Below are 24,324 nucleotides of genomic sequence, written 5' to 3'. Positions count from 1 at the left end.
TCTTAACCACTGAACCATGAGGGAAGTCCCTAGCCAGGGCTCTCCAGAGAAACAGCACCAACAGTAGACAGATAGAGTTATAAAAAGAGATTTGTTAGGAAGGCTTGGCTCATGCTATCGTGGAGGCTGAGAAGTCCTGTTATCTGCCATCTACAAGCTAGAGGCCCAGGAAAGCCCCTGGTACATACAGTTAGAGTCCAAGTTCAAAGGCCTGAGAACCAGGGGAGTCAGTGGTATAAATCCCAGTCAGAGAATGAAGGTCTGAGAACCAGGACTGCTGAGATCTGAGGGCAGGAGATATTCTAGAGAGAGCAAATTGTGCAGGCCCGCATCCCAGTTGCTTTGGTGTGAAGACTGGCCATCTTTTTTATTCAGTCTACTGATTCAAACGCTAATCTCTTCCAGAAACACCCTCACAGTACAAACCCAGAGATAAAGTTTCACCAGCTATCTGGACTCCTCTTCGCCCTGTCAGTGAACATGTAAAATTCACCAGCACAGGGGTTTCCACATCCTCCTCAAGAGATTATTCTGTAAAAGAGTAAAATTAAATGCAATGTTTGATAGGAAAACATTTTGTGCAGTTTACATATTGCGTTTAACACTCCAAATCTTGGACTCAGGGTGGCATTTGTCCTAGTTTTCATTTTCTCTCATTCTCCATGCCACTTTCCCAATTTCCTACCCACAAAAATGCCTTCTCCACACCCTGTGTGGGAGGGGAGTCGTCTTCCAGGGGTCTTTTAAGCACCACACATGCCATCTAGGCACATCAGCACATTTTAGACCAGCTAGCATGGCATCTCTTCAAGTGGGTAGAAGACCTAGAATTCATTTCACAAGAAATGCAGGATGATAACTTGAACAATGGGCTTCTTTTTTTGGTTACATTTCTTCTGAAGAGCTGGGCTTGGTGTGTCGTCCAGCTGTGTGTCTCATTTATCTTGCAAGAAAAAGTGTCAAGCAGAAAATTAAAAATACTTCTGCTTCAGTTTTCAAGGCTATATATCACCGAGACTGAACTAAACAAAACCGTTTTGTTTTTAAGAAGCTTGTTTATGGGGGGTATGATCTATTGGAACCCTTTCTATTTGGAAACTCAGTATCATAATCTTGACTCAAACATCCAATTTGCAATTAATTTGCTTGGCTACCCCTTGCCCTGTGTGAGCTGCAGGCAGGAGATTAACTTCTCCAAAAATGCATGCCCTCTAATATTTCAAAGTGCTTATTTAAGCAGTAACCATGGTATACATTTAAAACTGCAAAGTAGGTTACAAATATTTCCTTGGGGGAGGGGGAAGACTCAACATGAAAAGTCAACATGCTCACAGAGTTTCTCAAAAGCTAGGTCAGTGATCATAGCTATAACTAATTCTTTGGTAAACTCTTAATTGCCTTATAAGAGGATACATTTGTGATGTTGCAGTTTTTTTTTCCCCAGATACTTTGACTTTTTTTGTCTGAATATGGCCACCGAACTGTTATCTGTTTGCTATAGTGTTTTCACAGTCTTAAAAAGTCAGATTCATTCTACTGTAACTGATTTATATTTTGTTAAAAAAATTGAAGTATAGTTGATTTACTTCATAAATAATTGTTAATTTCTGCTGTACAGCAGAGTGACTCTGTAACTGATTTGTGAATAGGTGTCATCACTCCCGTCAGAGAGAGCAGTCCATATAGCTTCCAGGACCCAACGAATCACAAGAAAACACATTTCCACCGAATTTTGGTCAAATACTTCCAAAGGCAAACTGATTTCTGGAGAGTGTATCAGGAGCTTCCCTGGCACTTGAAGATGAGCGGCTGCTGGGAGGATCTGAGCAGCTTCCTCTCAAGTCCCAGGTGAGTCTCGTTTTGATGTTACATTTGGCAGATTTCTCTCTTCCTTTTGTTAAGCCCTGCACTGAGGTACGGAGAAGGCAATGGCAACCCACTCCAGTACTCTTGCCTGGAAAACCCCTGGGCAGAGGAGCCTGGTGGGCTGCAGTCCATGGGGTCTCGAAGAGTCGGACATGACTGAGCGACTTCACTTTCACTTTTCACTTTCATGCACTGGAGAAGGAAATGGCAACCCACTCCAGTGTTCTTGCCTGGAGAATCCCAGGGATGGGGGAGCCTGGTGGGCTGCTGTCTATGGGGTCGCACAGAGTCAGACACAACTGAAATGACTTAGCAGCAGTAGCAGCACTAAGGTACCATAATGCCCTTGAGCAAGACACACCCATTCATATATATTCATTCAACACCAGTTCATTCATTCAGATGGGACCATCATTTGATCTACTTCTATGGCCTGTGGATCCCTGGGGTTGCCCCATCTGGCTCTGCAGAGGGTTCTTTTCCTCTCTCAACTTCCCTGGATTCCCCTCAAAGTTAAGAGGCTTCCGAGGAGAGGAGGACCTGGAGTTGAGCAAGGATGAAGCCTAGACTGTGCTCTCCTGCTGGGCCCTCCTGCCTCCTTCCCTTGTTTCTTTCCTTCTCTTCCCCTCCACCCCACTTCCTTCCATCCCTCCCCTTTCTCCTTGTCCCCCTTGCACATTCATTCAGCAGACATCTCTCACTGACCCCTGCTGTCTCCCAGGCTGTTCCAGGCCCTGGGAATTCAGGAGTGAAGGAGCTATGGCTCTCCTTCTAGAAGGGAAGGTGTGGAGCCAGAGAATTGCTATCCATGGTGGGAAATGCTTCACACAGACCTAGGTGAGCTCAGAAGAGGGAGGGGCTGGCTCTGCTGGCAGATTCAGGGAGCCTGGCCTGAGGAGGGGCCAGAGGACTGGCATTGGCTTCAGCTGGTTTATCTGGTGACCTACTAAAGTCACATTAGCGAAGAAGTTTACAGAGAGGCTAATGGGATGTGGTAAACAGAACAGCTGCCTTGAAGGCATAAAATACTAAAACAACCTCCACTAATACGTTGTGTTACAAGCATCACCGACTTTATAACAAAGACCCAAAGCCCGAGCTTCTGGACAAGGCTGCACCTCATCCACTACTGGAATGTATTATCAGAAATGGGATATGATGCTACTGAAGCCTATTTGCTCACAGCGGCCAAGATCAAAGCAGATCAGTGCCAGAAAATGAAGAAGAGATGTACGCTGTCAGGTACAGTGAGTACCAATGTCTCCATGGTCCATTCTGCTGGGCTGTAGTGTGGCCCAGGGTTACTGTTCTGTATTCACACATCATTCTGATCAACTCACCAGACCTCGGAGCCCTTCTCCCCACCACTTAAACCCACAGTTCTGAAGATAGGCAGAGTTAGTATGAAATTGGAAATGGCTCCTCTTTGTTGTCTTGTGGCTATTTCTCCAAGCGTTAGTCGTGTTCTTTCTCTCTACTTTCTCATGGCTTTAGCCACACCCCTGACACCTTCCTTTTTTATCTGTGTTTGGAGTTGTGACCTTTTGTAGTATCAGGGTCCATGCCCCCTTTCCCGAGAGCTGCTAATAATTTTGTTGCTTGACCAATGGCTCTCCTGAATGACCAGTGCAAATTAAAGAGATGCAAAGCCTAAACTGTTTCAGATTGACCTGCTTCAAGCTTGCCCTCTATAGTTCCTCTGTCTACTGATGTTACCACTAATCTATCCATCACTCAGTGCTGGAAACATGCAGTTGCTGTCAAGTGTGGCCTCAGTCCACACTGGGACAGTTCTTCTTTGACTTTCTGTCTATTGACTTGGGTTTAGGCAACACTTTGGTTAATTTTCTTTTTTTTTATTTTGCTATCCACAGTAGGCCCCTCTTGTCTCTCTCTCTCTCTCACTCTCTCATCCTTTATTTCCTGGCTTATTAAACAGTAATAACCTTCATACATGCTTTCAGCAAATAGTAACTGTGTGCCTTCCCTGGGACATGGACTCACAGGGCACTGCTGACATAGCAGCGAACAAGGCAAATGAGTTCAGAACGAGTTCAAAAGAACGAATCCCTGCTCTAAAAAAACCCCGTGGGGTTTATCATCTAGTGATCATAAGACCAAATTTTGAGCATTTCTCATATGCCAGGCTATAAGTTTAATATACTGTATGTATTATTTTAATTCTCATAAGACCTTTATAATACTATTAATATTTTTCTTGAAGTTAAGGGAACCGAGCCTTAGACAGGGTGAGGTAGGTCTCGGATAGCTAGGAATGGATTGGGGAGTTGCGTGCGTGCCTGCTAAATCGCTTTGGCCATGTCTGACTCTGTGTGACCCCATGGACTGTAGCCTGCCAGGCTCCTCAGTGGATGGGATTCTCCAGGCAAGAATACTGGAGTGGGTTGCCATGCCCTCCTCTAGGGAATCTTCCCAACCCAAGGATCAAACCTGCGGCTCCTGCATTGCAGGTGGAATCCTTACCCCTGAGCCACCAGGATTGGGGCAATACTCTATCTTCTTTTGTCCTTAGACATCTAGATTTTATTCTTATGACCGTGTATGATTTATATAATTTTGAAGTTTGTCTGATCCACTCATCCTCCATGTGGAAGGTAAATAGGCTACTTATACTTTTGACCCCGACCTGCTTCTGGTAGGTTCCTTAAAAAGTGAGAGTTTTCTAAGAGTGCCCAGTGGCTTTAGTTTGATTGAGAGCGGAAGACATCTCTCCTGCCTCCACCAGGCTGTCTGTCCATTAAGGAGCGCCGGCCCGGCTTCTTCGTTATCCCTCCCTCTCGTGTGGTTTGGCTCCCCCTGGTGGCTCCGATGAGAACAAGACACCTGATTTCTTGGGTTGGTGGAACGATGTGCAGTCCTGAGTTTGGGACTCACTTCTTGGCTGATGCTTCCTGGTCGCGCTACGGTACCCAGCGGCGCTGGCTGGGAAAGCTGCATCTCTGATTGATGGGCTGGAAGAGAGGTCTTTGACTCAAAAAGACAACTTTTATAGTCAGGTCAGTTTTTATAGGTTCCCTTTGACATGATACTTTGGGTTTTGGCTGGAGTCCTGAGTCACATCAAAGTAAAGAAAACCCGTTTCTGGCTGCCGTCACATTTTAGGACAGTGCCAAAGGCAGGAAGACATGGCAGAAGGAAGAGTCCCAGCCTGGCTCCATCTTGACCACTAGATGGCTGGATGCCCTCCAGGTGGTGGCTGTGGTGGGGTTGAGGAGAGTCATATGTTTTTAAATTTAAGGGGCGGGTTTTAGGGCAAAGGGTAAATGCATTACATTACTGGATCTTGTCAGAAGTTTGTAGTAAATGGGAGAACATCAGCTTGTCATGACAAATGTGTGAAGCTTTGACCTTGATACCTTCAGAATCTCTAAATATTTTGTGGGCCAAAATAGCTCTACAGAAAAATTTAAAGTATAAAAGATACAATTTGCTATGGCCATAGAAAATATGAAATATCTAAGAATAAATTTAATAAGAAATCTGCAAATCTTTATTTTTATAAACAACTTCAGAATTACAGAAAATAAGATTTCAGTTTGTAGGGAGATATACCATATTCTAGGATAGGACAACTCAGTGTTATAAAGCTATTAATTCTTCCCCAATTGATTTATAGACATAAGATGTGTGAGTGTGTGCACGCTCAGTCATGTCCGACTCTTTGCGACCCCGTGGACTGTAGCCCACCACGCTCCTCTATCCTTGGGATTTTCCAGGCAAGAATACTAGAATGGCCATTTCCTCCTCCAGGGGATCTTCCTGACTCAGGCATATAGACATAAGATGATTTTATCTAAAATCCCAATGGGATGAAGTCATTTTTGAATTTTCAAAATGATTCCACAGTTTTTGGAGAAAAAATATACAAGAATAAGAGCTTAAAATAATGAGGGCAATTTGAATGTCAAGTTATTTAAACATATTATGAAGCAATAATAGTTTTTAAAATACTACTGGGAGCAAAAATAGCTCAGTGGAAGAAAATAGAAAGCTCAGATTCAGTTGCAGATGTAAAAAATATAGTAAATGATAGATGCTTTTCAAATTAGATGGGTTATGGAATAAATAGTGTTGTGATAATGATACACTATTTGGTAAAAAGTTGTTATCTGAAATATTGCACCAAAATCAACTCCAGGAGGATTAGAATTAAATATAAGAAAGTGAGGTTTTATATAAAGAAAACTATACACTATAAGAAAATGTAGATGAGTCTAAGCAAGAAAGCAAAAGGGTAACTCATGAAAGAGAAGATAATTGATAAATCTGCCAACATAAACACATGAAGTTTCTATGTGTAAAATAACACAAACCAACTCTGAGGAGAGCAGAAACACAACTACAAGGGCCAACTGGGAAAAATATTTGTAACATATACAACAGGCAAAGGATTAATATTTCTAATATGTAAAAATGCTTTTAAAATCAATAAGAAAATGATGAACACTTCAATAAAAATACAGAAAATCATGAACAGATCATCCAAAGAATGTTTTCAGTCCTTGTCTGACTTACTTGTTAGCATCAGTGGATACTTTTGACCTGGTCCTCCTCTAGTAAACATTCTGGTCTTGGTTTTATTGGTAATACATCCCCTGGGTCATCTTCCATCTGTCTGGCTACAGCTTTTCTGTTTCTTTTGTTCGTTCCTCCTCTTCTTCCTGGCTCCCAACTGTTAGAATTCCTTAAAGCTCTTTTCCTCTCATTGTTATTTTCACCGTAGGAATATTATCTGTGTCCATGGCTTTCGTGATTGTTCATATGCATGTGACTCACAGATTTACTTGCCCAGCTACACTTATCCTCTGAGTCCCAAATCCATCTATCCAGCTACCTACTTAATTCCACTTGGCTGATGCCTTCAAAGCTCCTCAAACCCAACACATCTAAAACTGAACTCATGAACGTCTCTCCAAAACAGGATCTGTTTCAGGGGCTGTCTCTCAATTTACCACGTGGGAGTAATCCTGACACTTATCTCTCCTTTTCCTCTCCCCAAATGCATTTTATTATTGAGTCCTGGCAATTTTTACTTCTTAAATGTTTCTCAAACATGTCCACCTCTACCACTACTGCCTTTCTCTAAGCTGTCAGGAATCCTATTCACAATTGTGATTCGAATATGCATTTAAGTTTCCTTTCATGGCTTGACACTTCATTTCTTTTTAACGCTGAATAATACTCCAGGGTACAAATGTACCACGGTTTACCTGTTCACTTATTGAAGGACAAACATTTGCTATACACATTTGCATGCAAGTTTTTAAATCAGTTGAGTAAATACCTAGAAACATGATTGCTGGATTCATGATAAGACCGTGTTTACCTTTGTAAGAAACTGCCAGACTCACTAGCAATGAATGAGTTTCTGTTTTTCTGTATCCTTGCTAGTATTTGGTATGTCAATTTTTAAATTTTAGACATTCTAATAAGTATGTGGTGATACCTTCCATTGTTGTTTTAATTTGCAATTACCTAATGACAGTGTTGAACATCTTTACATGTCTTATTGTTGAGTTTGAGTTTTTTGTATATTTTGGATAGAAATCTTTTATCAGATATATATTTTATTAAAACATATATTTTATCCACAAATATGTGGCTTGTTTTTTCAGTCTCTTAATAGTACTTTTCACAGAGAAGAAGTTTTAAATTTTAATAAAGTCTAACAATGTTTTTTCATGAATTGTGCTTTTGATGTTGTGTTTAAAGTCATCACCAAATCCGAGGTTACATGGCCTTTCTTCAGCATTTCCTTCTAAATGTTTTCTAATATTTCATTTTATATTTAGGTCTGTTATCCATTTTGAGTAATTTTTTGTGAAAAGTGTAATGTCTGTGTCTAGATTAATTTCTTTTTACACATGGATGTTCAATTTTTCCAGCACCATTTGTTGATTATCTCTATTGAATTGTTCCTGCTACTTTGTCAAAAGTTGGTTGGACATCTATAGAAGATTTTTAATGGGATTGCATTGAATCTATTGGTCAAATATCTTAACAGTGTTGAGTATTCCAATCCATCAACATGGTATATCTATTTTTCGCCCAGTCATGTCTGACTCTTTGCAACCCCATGGACTGTAGCCTACCAGGCTACTCCATCCATGGGATTTTCCAGGCAAGAGTACTGGAGTGGATTGCTATTTCCTTCCTCAGGGGATCTTCCCAACTCAGGGATCGAACCTGGGTCTCCTGCATTGCAGGCAGATGCTTTACTGTCTGAGCCACCAGGGAAGCCCAAATGAAAGTGAAAGTTGCTTAGTCCTGTCCAACTCTTTATGACTCCATGGATTATACCGTCCAGGGAGTTCTCCAGGCCAGAATACTGGAGTGAGTAGCTTTTTCCCTTCTCCAGGGGATCGTCCCAACCCAGGAATCAAACTGGAGTCTCCTGCATTGCAGGCAGATTCTTTACCAACTGAGCTATTAGGGAAGCTGCATCTATTTATTTAGATTTTATTTAATATCTTTGATCAGAATTTAGTAGTATTATGCATATAGATTATATACATATTTTGTTAGATTTATACCTAAGTACTTCATTTTTGGTGTGCTATTATGTTTTAAATGTCTAATTCCCATTGTTCATTGCTGTTTCATAAGAGAGCAATGACTTTTGAATATTAATCTTGTATCCTATAACCTTGCTATAATTGCTTTCTAGTTCCAGAAGTTTTTTTTAAATAACAACTAAGTATGGATGTGAGATTTGGACTGTGAAGAAAGCTGAGCACTGAAGAATTGATGCTTTTGAACTGTGGTGTTGGAGAAGACTCTTGAGAGTCCCTTGGACTGCAAGGAGATCCAACCAGTCCATTCTAAAGGAGATCAGTCCTGGGTGTTCTTTGGAAGGACTGATGCTAAAGCTGAAACTCCAATACTTTGGCCACCTCATGTAAAGAGTTGACTCATTGGAAAAGACTCTAATGCTGGGAGGGATTGGGGGCAGGAGAAGGGGACGACAGAGGATGAGATGGCTGGATGGCATCACCGACTCGACGGACACGAGTTTGAGTGAACTCCGGGAGTTGGTGATGGACAGGGAGGCCTGGCGTGCTGCAATTCATGGGGTCGCAGAGTCTGACACGACTGAGCGACTGAACTGAACTGAACTGAATGTGTATATCTTTTATTTCCTTTTCCTATCTTATTGCACTAGCTGGGACTCTCAGGATGCTGTTGAAGTTAGAGGGGTCATGTTAACCTCAGGTCTACAATGGGATCACTCTAGTGAGCCTTGGTCACTATCACCTCTCCCTTGGCCTGTTGTAACAGCCTCCTAACTGGTCTTCCTACTTCCATTTTTTGTTTTTTATTGGAGTATAATTGCTTTATAATGTTGTCAGTCTCTGCAGTGATGAGAATCAGCTATTTATATACCTACATCCCCTCCCCTTCGACCTCCCAACCCCCCACCCCTACTTTCACTGTTGTTCCTACAAAATCAATTGTCTGCATAGTCGTCAAGATGAGTTTTTAGGAACATAAACCAGATCATGTCACGTTGCAGATTAAGAAAATTCCACTGGCCTGCTGTTGAACTTATACTAAAATCTAAACACCTCACTTTAGCCTACACTGCCTGGTACAGCCTGGCCCCTGCGTGCCTGGGTAGCATCCTTTTGTATGATTCTTCCCCTTGACCTCAGGATGCCAGCCTCCGTGGCCTTTCTGTCCTTCAAGTACATTCTGCCTTTGGGCCTTGGCATCAGCTGTTCCCTCTGCCAGGAATGTTCTTCCCTCTGCCTGGAATGTTCCTCCCACTCATTGTAGTGCCGGTTCTTTCTGGTTCTTTAGATCTCAGCCGCAGCGTCACCGTCTCAGGGTGGCCTTGGAGTTGAACGTTGTACGTGGTCATTCTCTGTTGTGTTAGCGTGTTTGAATTCTTGGCATAACTATCACAGCTGCCAGAGTTTGCCTTGTTTCCTCTTTTAATCCTGGATCTCTGTTCCCCTCTACCCTGACTCTCACTCTTTCAGCTGCTGCAGTAGAAGCTCCTGGAGAGTAGGGCTCTCCTCTCTCCTGTTCACTGCTGTATCTCCAGTGCCTGGAATAGCACCAAGCACGATGGAGATGCTGAATAGTACCTTATTGATGGACAGCATCCTTCCCAACCCGAGCTCTTGACGGGAACCTGGACTCAGTAGCCCCCTGGAGTGTGTAAGAGGCCCACTTGTGGGCAGGATCTCATCCCTTAGTTGTGTCCACACTACTCTTTTCTTTTTTTTCCCCTTTTAAAAAACATGGTCTTATTTTAGTGGATGGAGGCAGGTGATTTATAATTTTCATTTTTTATTGACTGTGCTGGGTCCTTGCTGCACAGCTTTGCTCTAGTTTTGGTGAGCAGGGGCTACGCTCTAGTTGCAGTGCATGGCTCCTCCTTGAGGCGGCTTCTCTTGTTGCTGCTGCTGCTAAGTCGCTTCAGTCTTAGCAGACTCTTAGCAGACACGTCTATGGGGACTCGTGCTGTCCCCATAGACGGCAGACCACCAGGCTCCCCTGTCCCTGAGATTCTCCAGGCAAGAACACTAGAGTGGGTTCTAGAGCACAGGCTTGGTAGTTGTGGCACCCAGGCTTAGTTGCTCCATGACATGAGGGATTTTCCCGGATCAGAGATCAGACCTATGTCTGCTGCATTGGCAGGCGGATTCTTTACCACTGAGTAAATCACCAGGGATGGAAAAGGCAGTGGCACCCCACTCTAGTACTCTTGCCTGGAAGTCTGCAGTCCATGGGGTCGCTAAGGGTCGGACACGACTGAGTGACTTCACTTTCACTTTTCACTTTCATGCACTGGAGAAGGAAATGGCAACCCACTCCAGTGTTCTTGCCTGGAGAATCTCAGGGACAGGGGAGCCTAGTTTTCTGCCATCTATGGGGATAGCACGAGTCCCCATAGACTTGTCCGCTAAGAGTCTGCTAAGACTGAAGCGACTTAGCGGCAGCAGCAGCAGCAGCAGCAGCACCAAATCACCAGGGAAGCCCCCACACTGCCCTTTTCTGTCCGCTCTGAGCAGCTACTTCTGGTTCTTAGGGTTCCCCCATCACTTAGCTGAACCCCTCAGTTCTCTTACACACCTCAGGCCACTTTGCTCAGATAACCACCGCAGACAGGCGTCTTGGACTCCGGCCCTCAGCGCTTTCTCCCCTGGCTCTGTTTAGTTTTGCTCCCCAGCCTGAGGTACCAGAGCTGTGGTTCAGAGGCTCCTGGAGGCCGCCCAATGCTGAGGCCTACACCCTTGTTTGCTTTGCTTGGTGTTCAGAGCCTGGAATGCTGCCTGACATGTTGATGCTCACAGAACATTTATTCTGTGCATGAATGAGGATCCACCAAAAAGTTGGCAGAAAGCAAGCAAGAGGATACCCGAGGTCTGGGTGGCCAACAGTTTGTCCAGAGAAACAGATGAGGAATAAGAATATATTTATTTTAGCCTTTGGGGTTGGCCCATCCGAGGTCTTTGGAGTGTACTATCCATTGACTGTTTAATAAAAGATCTGTCTGTTTGCAAAAAAGAATTTATTTGTTCCAGACACATTAGGCACAACAGTTTGAAATGTAACAAATGGACAAATGTAGCATTTAGATCCTGGAATGTTTGGAAAGAGAATTTCTGAAAATGATGACTCTGTGCTACCATGTATGTGAGTCTTCAAATTCAAAAATTCTGTATTTTTTTCATTTGTATATGATAAGGTGTGGAATAGGAAATGGCAACCCACCAGTATTCTTGCCTGGAAAGTTCCATGGACAGAGGAGCCTGGTGGCCTACAGTCCATGAGGTCACAAAAGGGTTAGACACGACTGAATGACTAAGCACATGATAAGGTGTAACTGTGAGCACACACGCGTGCACGTGCGCGCGCGCGCACACACACACACACACACGTATGCTCCCTATTTTGTTCTTCTAGCATTTTGTTCTTTCTGCTAAAGCCAGTAATTCAAGACATTTGCAACAGAGGGCAGAATTGTGTAAGAAATTTAAATGCCTTTTATTTATTGCCCGAAAATCACTCCCGAATACAAATGGCAACAATATATGGATTGAGCTATAGAAATACTCTTTTTTGACTCCTTGGTTTTCAAAATTTACTTATGGAAGTTAGTCAAAGGCCTTGACTTATTTTTCATGCGGTAGTTTAAGATACTCAGTAATATATGTAAACTTTAATATTAATAAAAGCAGGTGTCCTGATCCTTTGAGAGAAAAACAGTGAAATAGAGATAAGTATTTAATGTTTAACTCTTTTATCAAGATTAAATGATAGGCATTCTTTGTTCCTCTCCAAATATGCTTTAGGATTATTGACTTTTCTTTCTATTCTAGTGTTGGAATGCAGGCTTTTTAAGGTTACTGCTGCTGACAAATGCCGATTAATATTCTTTATTGCAAGATTTCTGAAGCTTCTGGGCAAGACCAGTGAAGCGGAAGAGTTATTCTTGAGCATTGAGAACATGTTACTGCAGGTAAATTGGGAAATAATTTTTAAAATCCTCTACTGTATTCAATTTATGTTAGATATTTTCAGGTATCATTTACCTTTATTCACTTACAATTTCATCCACAAAGAGATGAAGTAATGAATAATAAATAATCATTACTTATGTTGATCAGTGAAGAATCTTTGATTTTAATCTGTGCCCCAAACTGTGTATTAGTGATGACAATCAATAAATAGATGGGAGGTACGACTGAATGAATGAATACCCCTAGGTGTCATTTTGGAGAAGAGGAATGTAAAAAAACAAGGGGTGAAGTGAGTAGTGATTGAAATAAACTAATAAAATACTGGTTAAAGAGTTGGTTATACTTTTCAGGAAGATGTTGGGGAAGGTTGATTATCTTGTTCCTATTATTGATTTACATTTCCCCAAATAGAAACTTTTGGGCTCGTTGAATACAATGAAACTTTCACTCATAACATAAAACTATAACTGTTCTTAGGATGACATTTAATGGCCCTTTAAAAACTATTTACCAATTGTAGTAGTTTTTGGACCAAGGGTAGTATAACCCAAGACAAAGCTATTTTTGCTTGAAAACAAAGGCCTTCACCTTCTCATAAAGGTCTATCTGTGTCCCATCAACACACATCTTTCTAAAAGGAATTCCATCTAAAGAGATGCCTAAGACTCTAGATCTGCAAGCCCCTTTATTGCAGAGGCCGTGCTTATTTATCTTCCATGCTGTATTACAACCTCTTCAGTGCTTAGTAAATGTGACAAATGAATCAATGAGCTAACTTGAATTTGCAATACTTTGTGTCCTTAGAAGGTAGCATTGGAGTAGTGCAGGAGCCTGGGCTATTTACAGACTGACCCAAATTTAAAGTGCTTTGGCACTTAGTGCTGTGCAACTTTGGCAAGAATGTGAACCTCTGACTCAGAGTTCTTCATTGTTGAGGGTTCTGAGATCTGTCTCCTGAGCTGTTAACAGGGTGAAATAAGCAGGTGCACAAAGCACTTCTCACAATGTGTGCACATAATGAGGTCTTAAGCTCTTTTTATTACCTTCCATGGGTTAAAAAGTAACCGAGGCCTAGGCTACAGATAATGCGTTTGATTTGAGCTATCTCGACCTCTCTTGCATTTTGACAGAGTAGAGTCCAGTGATTCTCTGATATCTTATGATTATGGAATTCCCCCTGCAGCAAATTTTTTTCATCATGAGGTCTAAGTTTTCATCACTGACGTGTCTTCTTGGAAAGCACCAATTATGTTATTAGGTCATCACTGAGGGCCTGATTTCAGCCTTTCTCTCAGTCAGTCACGTATTCATTCACTCAGTCAGTCGCTCACTCACCCACTTACTCATTTTCTCACTCAGTCCTCCATTTACTCATTCATCCAGTCATTGCCTTATTTATTCACTGAGCCATTTGCTAATTCATCCACTCACTCACTCGTTCCCTCATTCATTCAGTCATCTATCCACTTAGCCAGTCACTTATTTACTCACTCATTCTCTCATTTGGCCATTCATTTATTCATTCACCTGGTCACTCAGACATTCACTCAGCAAACCTTCACTGAGGGTCTTGCCCAGCCTGAGCTCTGTGCTGGGGGTTGGGATGATAGCAGCATGTGAGGCAGACACAGTTTCTACCCTCATAGAGCTCCTAGTCTAGCTAGAAGTCACTGCCAGCATTTCCATCAGTGATGAAGCATAACCTGTGGAGTAGGTGGGGTGAAGGGAGGCGGTGGCTGCTCAGAAGTGTGACAAAGCTGAGACATTCAGAGAGGATTTCCCACTTCAGAGCACTCCTTTCGGAGGCATCAATCTTATGATTTTATTCTCAAAATATTTTTGCAACAGTGCTTTAGGACTAACTACCACGGAGACGAAAAGAATTATTTTTAGGCTCTGAAGGCATTTCCAAAAGAGAAGTTCTAAAACTATTTTTGGCAATAACAACTTCTTTGAAACATGTGCTGAATATTTTTGAGGGGAAAGAGCTTGTTATTTGTGCTATATACATTCTGTACCACACCACTTTTTTAATTTCTTTCGATTAGGTTATTTTAAAATCTGATGCAAGCGTCTTCCACTGGGAGACAGCTTTGTTTCTGAAGGAAGATTGGCGATGTTAAAGACATTTTTGGTGGTCACAACCTGCGAGGGGTGGTTGCTAATGGCACCCAGTGAGTAGAGGCCAGGGATGCTCTACACGTTTTACACTGCCCAGACCAGTCTGCCCCTCAGCTCACACCCACCCAGAGCAAAGTATTATATGGCACAGAAATCAATAGTGCTAAAGCTGAGAAACCCTGATTTAAAGTAGTAAGTATGCTTACTAAGAAACTAAGTCTCATGACCCTCTCTTTAGTACTTACCAGTAGGTGCACTGGGCCACAGGAAAACTAAAGGATGCTTGTGTGAAGGGGCCTCTGTTTGTGCATCAGAGGCTCACTTGTTAAGAAAAAGTGCAGAGCAGAGCTTTGGAGACAGGCTAGTCTGTGTTGGACACCCTTGTTCTCCTATTTGCTAGCCATGTGAACTCGGGTGATTGATGTAACCTCACTGAGCCTCAGCTTCCCTGCCTGTAAGAGAGAAGTAATAATCCCCATTTCCTAGGGTTTCTGTAAATATCCACTGAAGTCATGTATGGTGAGAGTTTCGCTTGGTCAGGGCTCCATAGGTGGTAGCCAGTACAGACCATGGCCCAAGAATGCTTCACAATCACTGTGCAGATCAACAAATGTTTACTGAATACCCACAAACCACAAGGCTCAACTCTTGCGCATGGGGTCTCTGCCCTCAAGAAGCAGATGGTCTGGAGCAAGAGGGAAATAAAAGGCATGTCTTCATAAAGAAGATGCTGATGGTATATAGCTGCATTTGACCAATTAGTATTTCTGGCAATGTGGTTGGGGAGAAAGGACCACCATGGCCTGGTGGTGTGTTGGGAGCTGTCATTCTCCCTGGGATAGGGGGTTCTGCCCCACTCAGACTGATTGAAAACACGGCCATGACATGGGGAGAAACCAAGGAAACCCTGAGGATTTGCGTCTGGTTGATGGACTTGGGGGAATTCAAAGAGGAAGCTGGTTTTGGAGGGACAATGATGAATTTTTAAAATTTATACTGCTGAGTCTGCAGTTCAGGAAAGATATCCAGGTGGAGTGTCAAGCCAGCTGGGAAATGCAGGATTGGAAATCTGGAAAGAGACTGGAGAGATGTCTACATACATGTGGATGCTGAAACCACAGGAGGAAACAGGATCTCTGATTGACAGTAGGAATTGGTTACTGGGAAATTACTTACCCTTAAAAGGAGGAAAGGGAAAGAACCTGTACAGGAGTGAGATATTGGAAGAGAATCAGGACAGCCTTGTTCCCCCAAATCAAAGAGGGAGTGGCTGATAGCATCAGTTGCTGCTTAGAGGTCTGGATAAATGAGGACTGAAAGAAGGACCCTGGGCCTGGTGATTGAAGGTCAGTGGTAACCCCTGAGATAGAAGGGGGGTGTGGTGGAAAGAACCATTCTGCAGAGCTTAAGAGGTGAATGTGTGGTAATGAAATGGGAATGTGCATGTATTGATACCCATTTGAGAAGTGTCAGTAAAAGGTAAAAGATGAACAATCAGGATATTACCAGGTTCAGGTTAGGTTTGATCAGGTTAGGTTTGATATGTATTTGTGTGGAGCAGGAAATGACCCAGAGAGAGGGGTGGATTAGAGATGCTGGTGGGGACGTGGTGAGGAGGACTTGACTCCCAAGAGCTAGGGAAGGAGCAGGCCCTTGGTAAGGAGGTTGGGTATCTCTTCCTCTGGTATAGACAGGAAGAAAGAAAATGGGTGAAAGCACTGCTAATTTTAAATTGAAAAGAAAAGGGAAGTGAGGTATACCAGAGACTGTAATTTCCCAATATCTGGTCCCCCTTTCATAGTAAGTTATGTCCCCACCCTCCTCATCAAATGATGGGAAAGAAGACTACATTTTCTATCATCCGTTGAAGCAAGATATGAGTACCTGCCTAAGTTTTGGATGATGGGATTTAAATCGAGGTGCTGAGGATAACTTCTGAGAAGTTTCCATGAAGTGAAGGGTGTGGCTTTCCTTTCCTCTTTTCTCCTTGCTGCTGTTTGGATTGTGGATGTGATGGCTGGAGATGGAGCAGCCATTTTAGACCAAGAGGCATCCTTGGGAATGGAGGTCAGGCAAGGTCAAACAGTGAGATAAGAGAAACCATGTCTCTGACATTATGGTGTGTCATCCACTTCCTGATGGTTGCATTAGAGAGAAATCAAGCCACTGTTAATATGGGTTTTCTGTTACTTGTACCCAGTCATAATCTTAATCAATATCTGAGGGCAATCTTTCAGAGTAGTCTTGATCTCAGTAAAGTCAGCATGCAGGCCATCTTAAAGTGGAGGATGGACAGTGTGAACATTAGGGCTGAGATCTAGGATGGCTGCTGAGAAGGGGGGCTCTTTGAAAGATACCCATGAGGGAATGTAAAAGACTACAGGTCTATGTGCCCAGGGACTCCACACCACTCACAGCTGCCTTCAGGACTGAGGTCAGTATTTCAGAGTAGGTGTAACCTGTTTGAAGGACACTTACTGGAAAGCTCTGGGTTAAGCCGCAGAAGGTAACTTTCAATTGGTACAGGAGAGCAGAAAGAATTCCCATGGTGGAGACAGGCTCAGTCAGTGAGTGCATTTCAGTACAGCATGAAGTATTACATAACCATTGATAATGCTACTGCTGTCTATTTGAATAGGACCTATTAATTGCCAAACATATTCACAGATACTCTTGTTAATATAAAGTCTTCTGAAATGAGATATTAATAATAAGATAACTCATCACTAGCTCTAAAAAAGATTATAACCAACTAGTGTATTCTTAGGAGAAGGCAATGGCACCCCGCTCCAGTACTCTTGCCTGGAAAATCCCATGGACAGAGGAGCCTGGTGGGCTGCAGTCCATGCTAAGGGTTGGACACGACTGAGCGACTTCACTTTTACTTTTCACTTTCCTGCATTGGAGAAGGAAATGGCAACCCACTCCAGTGTTCTTGCCTGGAGAATCCCAGGGACGGGGGAGCCTGGTGGGCTGCTGTCTATGGGGTCGCACAGAGTCGGACACGACTGAAGTGACTTAGCAGCAGCAGCAGCAGTGTATTCTTATGTATTGATAAGGTTTTGATAGAGGTTTGATTTACGGTAATGAAGTTTAAGTATCCCTGAAATAAACATGCTAAACCAGGAAGGAGAATTGAAGTTCATGTCTTTAAGCAAAAATGTATCAAACATGAAGTTAGCAGGGACTTCCCTAGTGGTCCAGTGATTAAGAATCTGCCTTGCAATGCAGGGTACGTGGGTTTGATCCCTGGTCAAGAAAGTAAGATTCCACTTGCCCAGAGCAACTAAGACCATGCACCACAACTAGAGAGTCCGTGTGCTGCAACGAAAAACTCTACATGCTGCAACTAAGAGCCAATTCAGCCAAAAAAAAAAAACAAAACCCAAAAACATAAACAAAAAAACCCAAACCAAACAAAACCCTATAAAGTTAGCAGATCTCTGGTCACAATTGAATTCAAGAGTCATGCAGATGGTGATTTTAGGTGTTCGATTGAATTTTAGATAACACCTCCTCCGTGAGCTTTAATAGATGTGAGACATCACCATGTTATTCTCACCTTCAAAAAAAATTACCATTAACTAACAACTTGTGAAAACATGTTCCAAAGCTTAGTTTTGGTTTGCAGTGTCTCCCCATAAATGTGTCACTCTAATAATCACTCCGTAAGTATTTACAATTCCCCGAGACCTGCTGTGAAGTGTGCCATCTTTTGCGAATTCACTATGCAATGAGCTTTCTCCAGCAGGTATCTGGTGGCTGTGCCTGGTCTAATGCTGTGTCCCCTCACAAGTGTGTTCTCTTTCCTTGTGTGTAGAGTCAGTCCATGACCAAAATGCTTCCCAGAGTACAGAATGCTATTGGGGAGCTCTGTCTGGAAGTAGGGATGACTCAGGAAGGCTTCCAGTATTTCCAGAAAGCGTGGTTCAACCTGCTGGAATTTTCATCCAGAAATTTAAAAGACAACCAGGACTTGGTGAAGCAAAAAGGTAGGGTGGGCACATGGAGAGGGCATCATTTCTTCTGGTTCAGAGTCAGACTCCTGGGCTCTTACAAACCATGAAGACAGGGAACCGGGCATGCGAGCTGTGTTTGCTTGATTTTTTTGGTGGGCATGTGAGGGTTGACCCTGAGCACTCCTCCTTTGACAGACCATCCTTTTGGCATGTGGGAGGCTGTTGTGACACACCTCATACTGCTTTGAGCACTAAGGGGACCACTGGCTGTGAAGCCAGCCTTTCTGTGTTCAAATCCCACCTCTCCACTTACTGTCCTTTTGCTCTTATTTAATTTATCTATTATTTTTATTTTTAGGCTCTATGCTTTTATTTACTTGTTAAGTTTGTTTTTATTTTTTGACTCTCAGACTTAAATTGAAGAAAGTGGGGAAAACCACTACACCATTCAGGTATGACCTAAATCAAATCCCTTATGATTATGCAGTGGAATTGGGAAATAGATTTAAGGGACTAGATCTGATAGACAGAGTGCCTGATGAACTATGGACGGAGGTTCGTGACATTGTACGGGAGACAGGGATCAAGACCATCCCCAAGAAAAAGAAATGCAAAAAAGCAAAATGGCTGTCTGGGGAGGCCTTACAAATAGCTGTGAAAAGAAGGGAAGTGAAAAGCAAAGGAGAAAAGAAAAGATATACCCATTTGAATGCAGAGTTCCAAAGAATAGCAAGGAGAGATAAGAAGTCTTCCTCAACGATCAGTGCAAAGAAATAGAGGAAAACAATAGAATGGGAAAGACTAGAGATCTCTTCAAGAAAATTAGAGATACCAAGGGAACATTTCACGCAAAGATGGGCTCCATAAAGGACAGAAACGGTATGGGCCCAACAGAAGCAGAAGATATTAAAAAGAGGAGGTGAGAATACATAGAACTGTACAAAAAAGATTTTCACGACCCAGATAATCACGATGCTGTGATCACTCACCTAGAGCCAGACATCCTGGAATGCGATGTCAAGTGAGCCTTAGGAAGTATCACTACGAACAAAGCTAGTGGAGGTGATGGAATTCCAGTTGAGCTATTTCAAATCCTAAAAGATAATGCTATGAAAGTGCTGCACTCAATATGCCAGCAAATTTGGAAAACTCAGCAGTGGCCACAGGACTGGGAAAGGTCCATTTTCATTCCAATCCCAAAGAAAGGCAATGCCAAAGAATGCTCAAACTACCGCACAATTGTACTCATCGCACACGCTAGCAAAGTAATGCTCAAAAGTCTCCAAGCCAGGCTTCAGCAATACGTGAACCATGAACTTCAAGATGTTCCAGCTGGATTTAGAAAAGGCAGAGGAACCAGAGATCAAATTGCCAACATCCGCTGGATCATGGAAAAAGCAAGAGAGTTCCAGAAAAACATCTATTTATGCTTTATTGACTATGCCAAAGCCTTTGACTGTGTGGGTCACAACGAACTGTGGAAAATCCTGAAAGAGATGGGAATACCAGACCACCTGACCTGCCTCTTGAGAAACCTATATGCAGGTCAGGAAGCAACAGTTAGAACTGGACATGGAACAACAGACTGGTTCCAAATAGGAAAAGGAGTACGTCAAGGCTGTATATTGTCACCCTGCTTATTTAACTTATATGCAGAGTACATCATGAGAAATGTTGGACTGGAAGAAGCACAAGCTGGAATCAAGATTGCTGGGAAAAATATCAATAACGTCAGATATGCAGATGACACCACCCTTATGGCAGAAAGTGAAGAAGAACCAAAGAGCGTCATGATGAAAGTGAAGGAGGAGAGTGAAAAAGTTTGCTTAAATCTCAATATTCAGAAAACTAAGATCATGGGACCCGGTCCCATCACTTCATGGAAAATAGATGGGGAAACAGTGTCAGACTTTATTTATTTGGGCTCCAAAATCACTGCAGATGGTGACTGCAGCCATGACATTAAAAGATGCTTACTCCTTGGAAGGAAAGTTATGACCAACCTAGACAGCATATTAAAAAGTAGAGATATTACTTTGCCAACAAAGGTCCATCTAGTCAAAGCTATGGTTTTTCCAATAGTCATGTATGTATGTGAGAGTTGGACTATAAAGAAAGCTGAGCGCCAAAGAATTGATGCTTTTTTTTTTTAAATTTTATTTTATTTTTAAACTTTACAATATTGTATTAGTTTTGCCAAATATCGAAATGAATCCACCACAGGTATACCTGTGTTCCCCATCCTGAACCCTCCTCCCTCCCCATACCCTCCCTCTGGGTCATCACAGTGCACCAGCCCCAAGCATCCAGTATCGTGCATCGAACCTGGACTGGCGACTCGTTTCATATATGATATTCTACATGTTTCAATGCCATTCTCCCAAATCTCCCCACCCTCTCCCTCTCCCACAGAGTCCATAAGACTGATCTATACATCAGTGTCTCTTTTGCTGTCTTGTACACAGGGTTATTGTTACCATCTTTCTAAATTCCATATATATGTGTTAGTATACTGTATTGGTGTTTTTCTTTCTGGCTTACTTCACTCTGTATAATAGGTTCCAGTTTCATCCACCTCATTAGAACTGATTCAAATGAATTCTTTTTAATGGCTGAGTAATACTCCATTGTGTATATGTACCACAGCTTTCTTATCCATTCATCTGCTGATGGGCATCTAGGTTGCTTCCATGTCCTGGCTATTATAAACAGTGCTGCGATGAACATTGGGGTACACGTGTCTCTTTCCCTTCTGGTTTCCTCAGTGTGTATGCCCAGCAGTGGGATTGCTGGATCATAAGGCAGTTCTATTTCCAGTTTTTTAAGGAATCTCCACACTGTTCTTCATAGTGGCTGTACTAATTTGCATTCCCACCAACAGTGTAAGAGAGTTCCCTTTTCTCCACACCCTCTCCAGCATTTATTGCTTGTAGACTTTTGGATCACAGCCATTCTGACTGGCGTGAAATGGTACCTCATAGTGGTTTTGATTTGCATTTCTCTGATAATGAGTGATGTTGAGCATCTTTTCATGTGTTTGTTAGCCATTTGTATGTCTTCTTTGGAGAAATGTCTATTTAGTTCTTTGGCCCATTTTTTGATTGGGTCATTTATTTTTCTGGAGTTGAGCTGTAGGAGTTGCTTGTATATTTTTGAGATTAGTTGTTTGTCGGTTGCTTCATTTGCTATTATTTTTTCCCATTCTGAAGGCTGCCTTTTCACCTTACTAATAGTTTCCTTTGTTGTGCAGAAGCTTTTAATTTTAATTAGGTCCCATTTGTTTATTTTTGTTTTTATTTCCAATATTCTGGGAGGTGGGTCATAGAGGATCCTGCTGTGATGTATGTCGAAGAGTGTTTTGCCTATGTTCTCCTCTAGGAGTTTTATAGTTTCTGGTGTTACGTTGAGATCTTTAATCCATTTGTGTATAGTGTTAGAAAGTGTTCTAGTTTCCTTCTTTCACAAGTGGTTGACCAGTTTTCCCAGCACCACTTGTTAAAGAGATTGTCTTTAATCCATTGTATATTCAGGCTCTATTACAAAGCCACAGTTGTCAAGACAGTATGGTACTGGCAAAAAGACAGAAATATTGATCAATGGAACAAAATAGAAAGCCCAGAGATAAATCCACTCACATATGGACACCTTATCTTTGACAAAGGAGGCAAGAATTGATGCTTTTGAACTGTGGTGTTGGAGAAGAGTCTTAAGAGTCCCTTGGACTGCAAGGAGATCCAACCAGTCCATCCTAAAGGAGATCAGTCCTGAGTGTTCATTGGAAGGATTGATGTTGAAGCTGAAACTCCAATACTTTGGCCACCTGATGAGAAGAGCTGACTCATTTGAAAAGACTCTGATGCTGGGAAAGGTTTACAATCAGACAAGGAATAAGGACTCTAGACTTATGTCGTATTTAAATAGCTATGTCAATTAGCTTCTGTTGTATAGCAAACCACCCTGAAACTCAACAGGTCAAAAACCAACAACCGCTTGTTGTTGCCCGTGTGTATGGGCCACCAAGCGGATCCCCTTCGTCCGGGCTGGGCTCATGCAAGCTTCTGCAACCCAGCTGGCAGGGCCAGTGGGCTCCAACTCTCAGAACACCTCACCCTGATGTCTGGTGGCAACAGGGCTCTGGGCACGAGCTGCTCATCGTTCAGGAAATAGCCCAGTCCTGCTCCCCTGGGGGCCCGCAGAATTCCAAGAGTGAGAGCACATGTTTACGCCTCAACTGAGAACTGGCACAGCACCCTCTTACTCTGCATGTGGTTGGTCACAGCAAGTCGCCAGGCTTCAGTCTGGGGCCAAGAAAGAGACTCTGACCTCTGCATGGGAGGAGGTGCAGGGTGGCATTGCCAAGGGGAGAGTTGGGTACAGGTTGGCGTGGAGAATTACAGATGTCTTCACAGTCTGATGTAAGATTTAAGGTCACCTTGGGAAAGTTACTTACCCTCTCTGCATTTCACCTGTAAATCCACCTTGACAGTAATAGTTAACATTCGTTTCATGCTTACCACGTACAAAGCACTTCATGTTGATCTCTTTTGTCTTCTGGTATACCTCCTGTGATATATATATATATATATATATATATATATATACAGTTACTCCCATTTCACAGATGAGGAAACTGAAGGTCAGAGAGATGAAATAAAGTACGTCAGCTCCCAGCGCTGGCACCTCTGGTGCCAGGAGTCTGAGAGGCCTATCTGACTACTTATCTGGGCCTATCTGGCCCTAAGACCTGTCTGCACAACTCATTGCTGCGCAGAATCTCTTCTAGTGTTGGCCTTTATAAAGCTCTAATGCTCCACATGTAGAGGCTGGCTTCTAAGTCATCATCCTAATGCAGGCAGGCCTGGTTTCAGGCATGCTGGGACCTTGGTGAGCGGAGGAAAGCCATGTGGAAACTAGTGAGAGAGTCATTTCCTAGGCAGGTTGATAGGAAATCTAGGGGTCCCCAAGGAGAGAGGGGTCTGGAATTCTCAAGGAGGAAGAAAGGACAAACTTTTTCTCTTTCTCCACATTCCTTAGGATAATATAACAATAATGTATCCTGCCTAAGGACAGTCTTTGGATTCAACCTTCTGTTATCTTAAAATGTTAATTATGGGAGTAGACCTGGTCTTTACAAGGATGTATCTTGCCTGAGGACTGTGTTATCTTAAAATGTAAATTATGGGAGTAGGTCTGATGAGGTCTTTACAACCTCCAGATATTCTTTGGATTATATAACTTCATTGTTAACACTAGCAAGCGGGTACTCTTTCTGCCCCCTTCTGATGCCTATGTCAGAAGCTTTTTCTATCTCCTTTATACTTTAATAAAACTTTATTACACAAAAGCTCTGAGCGATCAGGCCTCGTCTCTGGCCCCGGATTGAATTCTTCTCCTCCAGGGGCCAAGAACCCCGGTGTATTCGCGTGATTCAACAACAACCTTTCACCAGGGATACTTCTGTGGGTTCTGGGACTGGCCTCCTAGAGCCAGTTGGGCAACGAATGGAGTGCTATTGATGATGGGATGCTTTTTTGATAATTTAATGGTAATCTTTTATAGTTAAAGCTGAATTCCATAGTATAGGGAGTTAAATCTGCCTTGTTTACTGCTAGCAATGCTCTAATAACACCTTCTGGAAGCATAATTATAGTTTTATCTCTTTGCATAATAGAGTGTGGGCTTCCCTGGTGGCTCAGACGGTTAAGCGGTAAAGCATCTATCTGCAGTGTGGGAGACCCGGGTTCGATCCTTGGGTTGGGAAGGTGGCCTGGAGAAGGAAATGGCAACCCACTCCAGTACTCTTGCCTGGAAAATTCCATGGATGGAGGAGCCTGGTAGGCTACAGTCCATGGGGTCGCAGAGTCGGACATGATTGAGCGACTTCA

At 42.7% G+C, this 24,324-nt stretch overlaps 1 protein-coding gene across 1 annotated transcript in view; it reads left to right on the top strand.

Moving 5' to 3' along the window:
• The window catches only part of LOC133248744 (putative tetratricopeptide repeat protein 41), a 74,706-nt gene that overhangs the window by 24,492 nt on the left and 25,890 nt on the right, over nucleotides 1–24,324 (top strand). Inside the window, exons 7-10 of the mRNA XM_061419065.1 lie at nucleotides 1,650–1,848; nucleotides 2,930–3,108; nucleotides 12,219–12,358; nucleotides 18,301–18,472. Coding sequence (XP_061275049.1) covers nucleotides 1,650–1,848; nucleotides 2,930–3,108; nucleotides 12,219–12,358; nucleotides 18,301–18,472 — 690 coding nt within the window. The remainder of the gene's footprint in view (nucleotides 1–1,649; nucleotides 1,849–2,929; nucleotides 3,109–12,218; nucleotides 12,359–18,300; nucleotides 18,473–24,324) is intronic.

Source organism: Bos javanicus, chromosome 5 (assembly GCF_032452875.1).
Source record: "Bos javanicus breed banteng chromosome 5, ARS-OSU_banteng_1.0, whole genome shotgun sequence".
Classification (NCBI taxonomy): Eukaryota; Metazoa; Chordata; class Mammalia; order Artiodactyla; family Bovidae; genus Bos; species Bos javanicus.
Note: the sequence above shows the minus strand (reverse complement) of the source record. Positions and strands in the feature narration are given on the sequence as shown.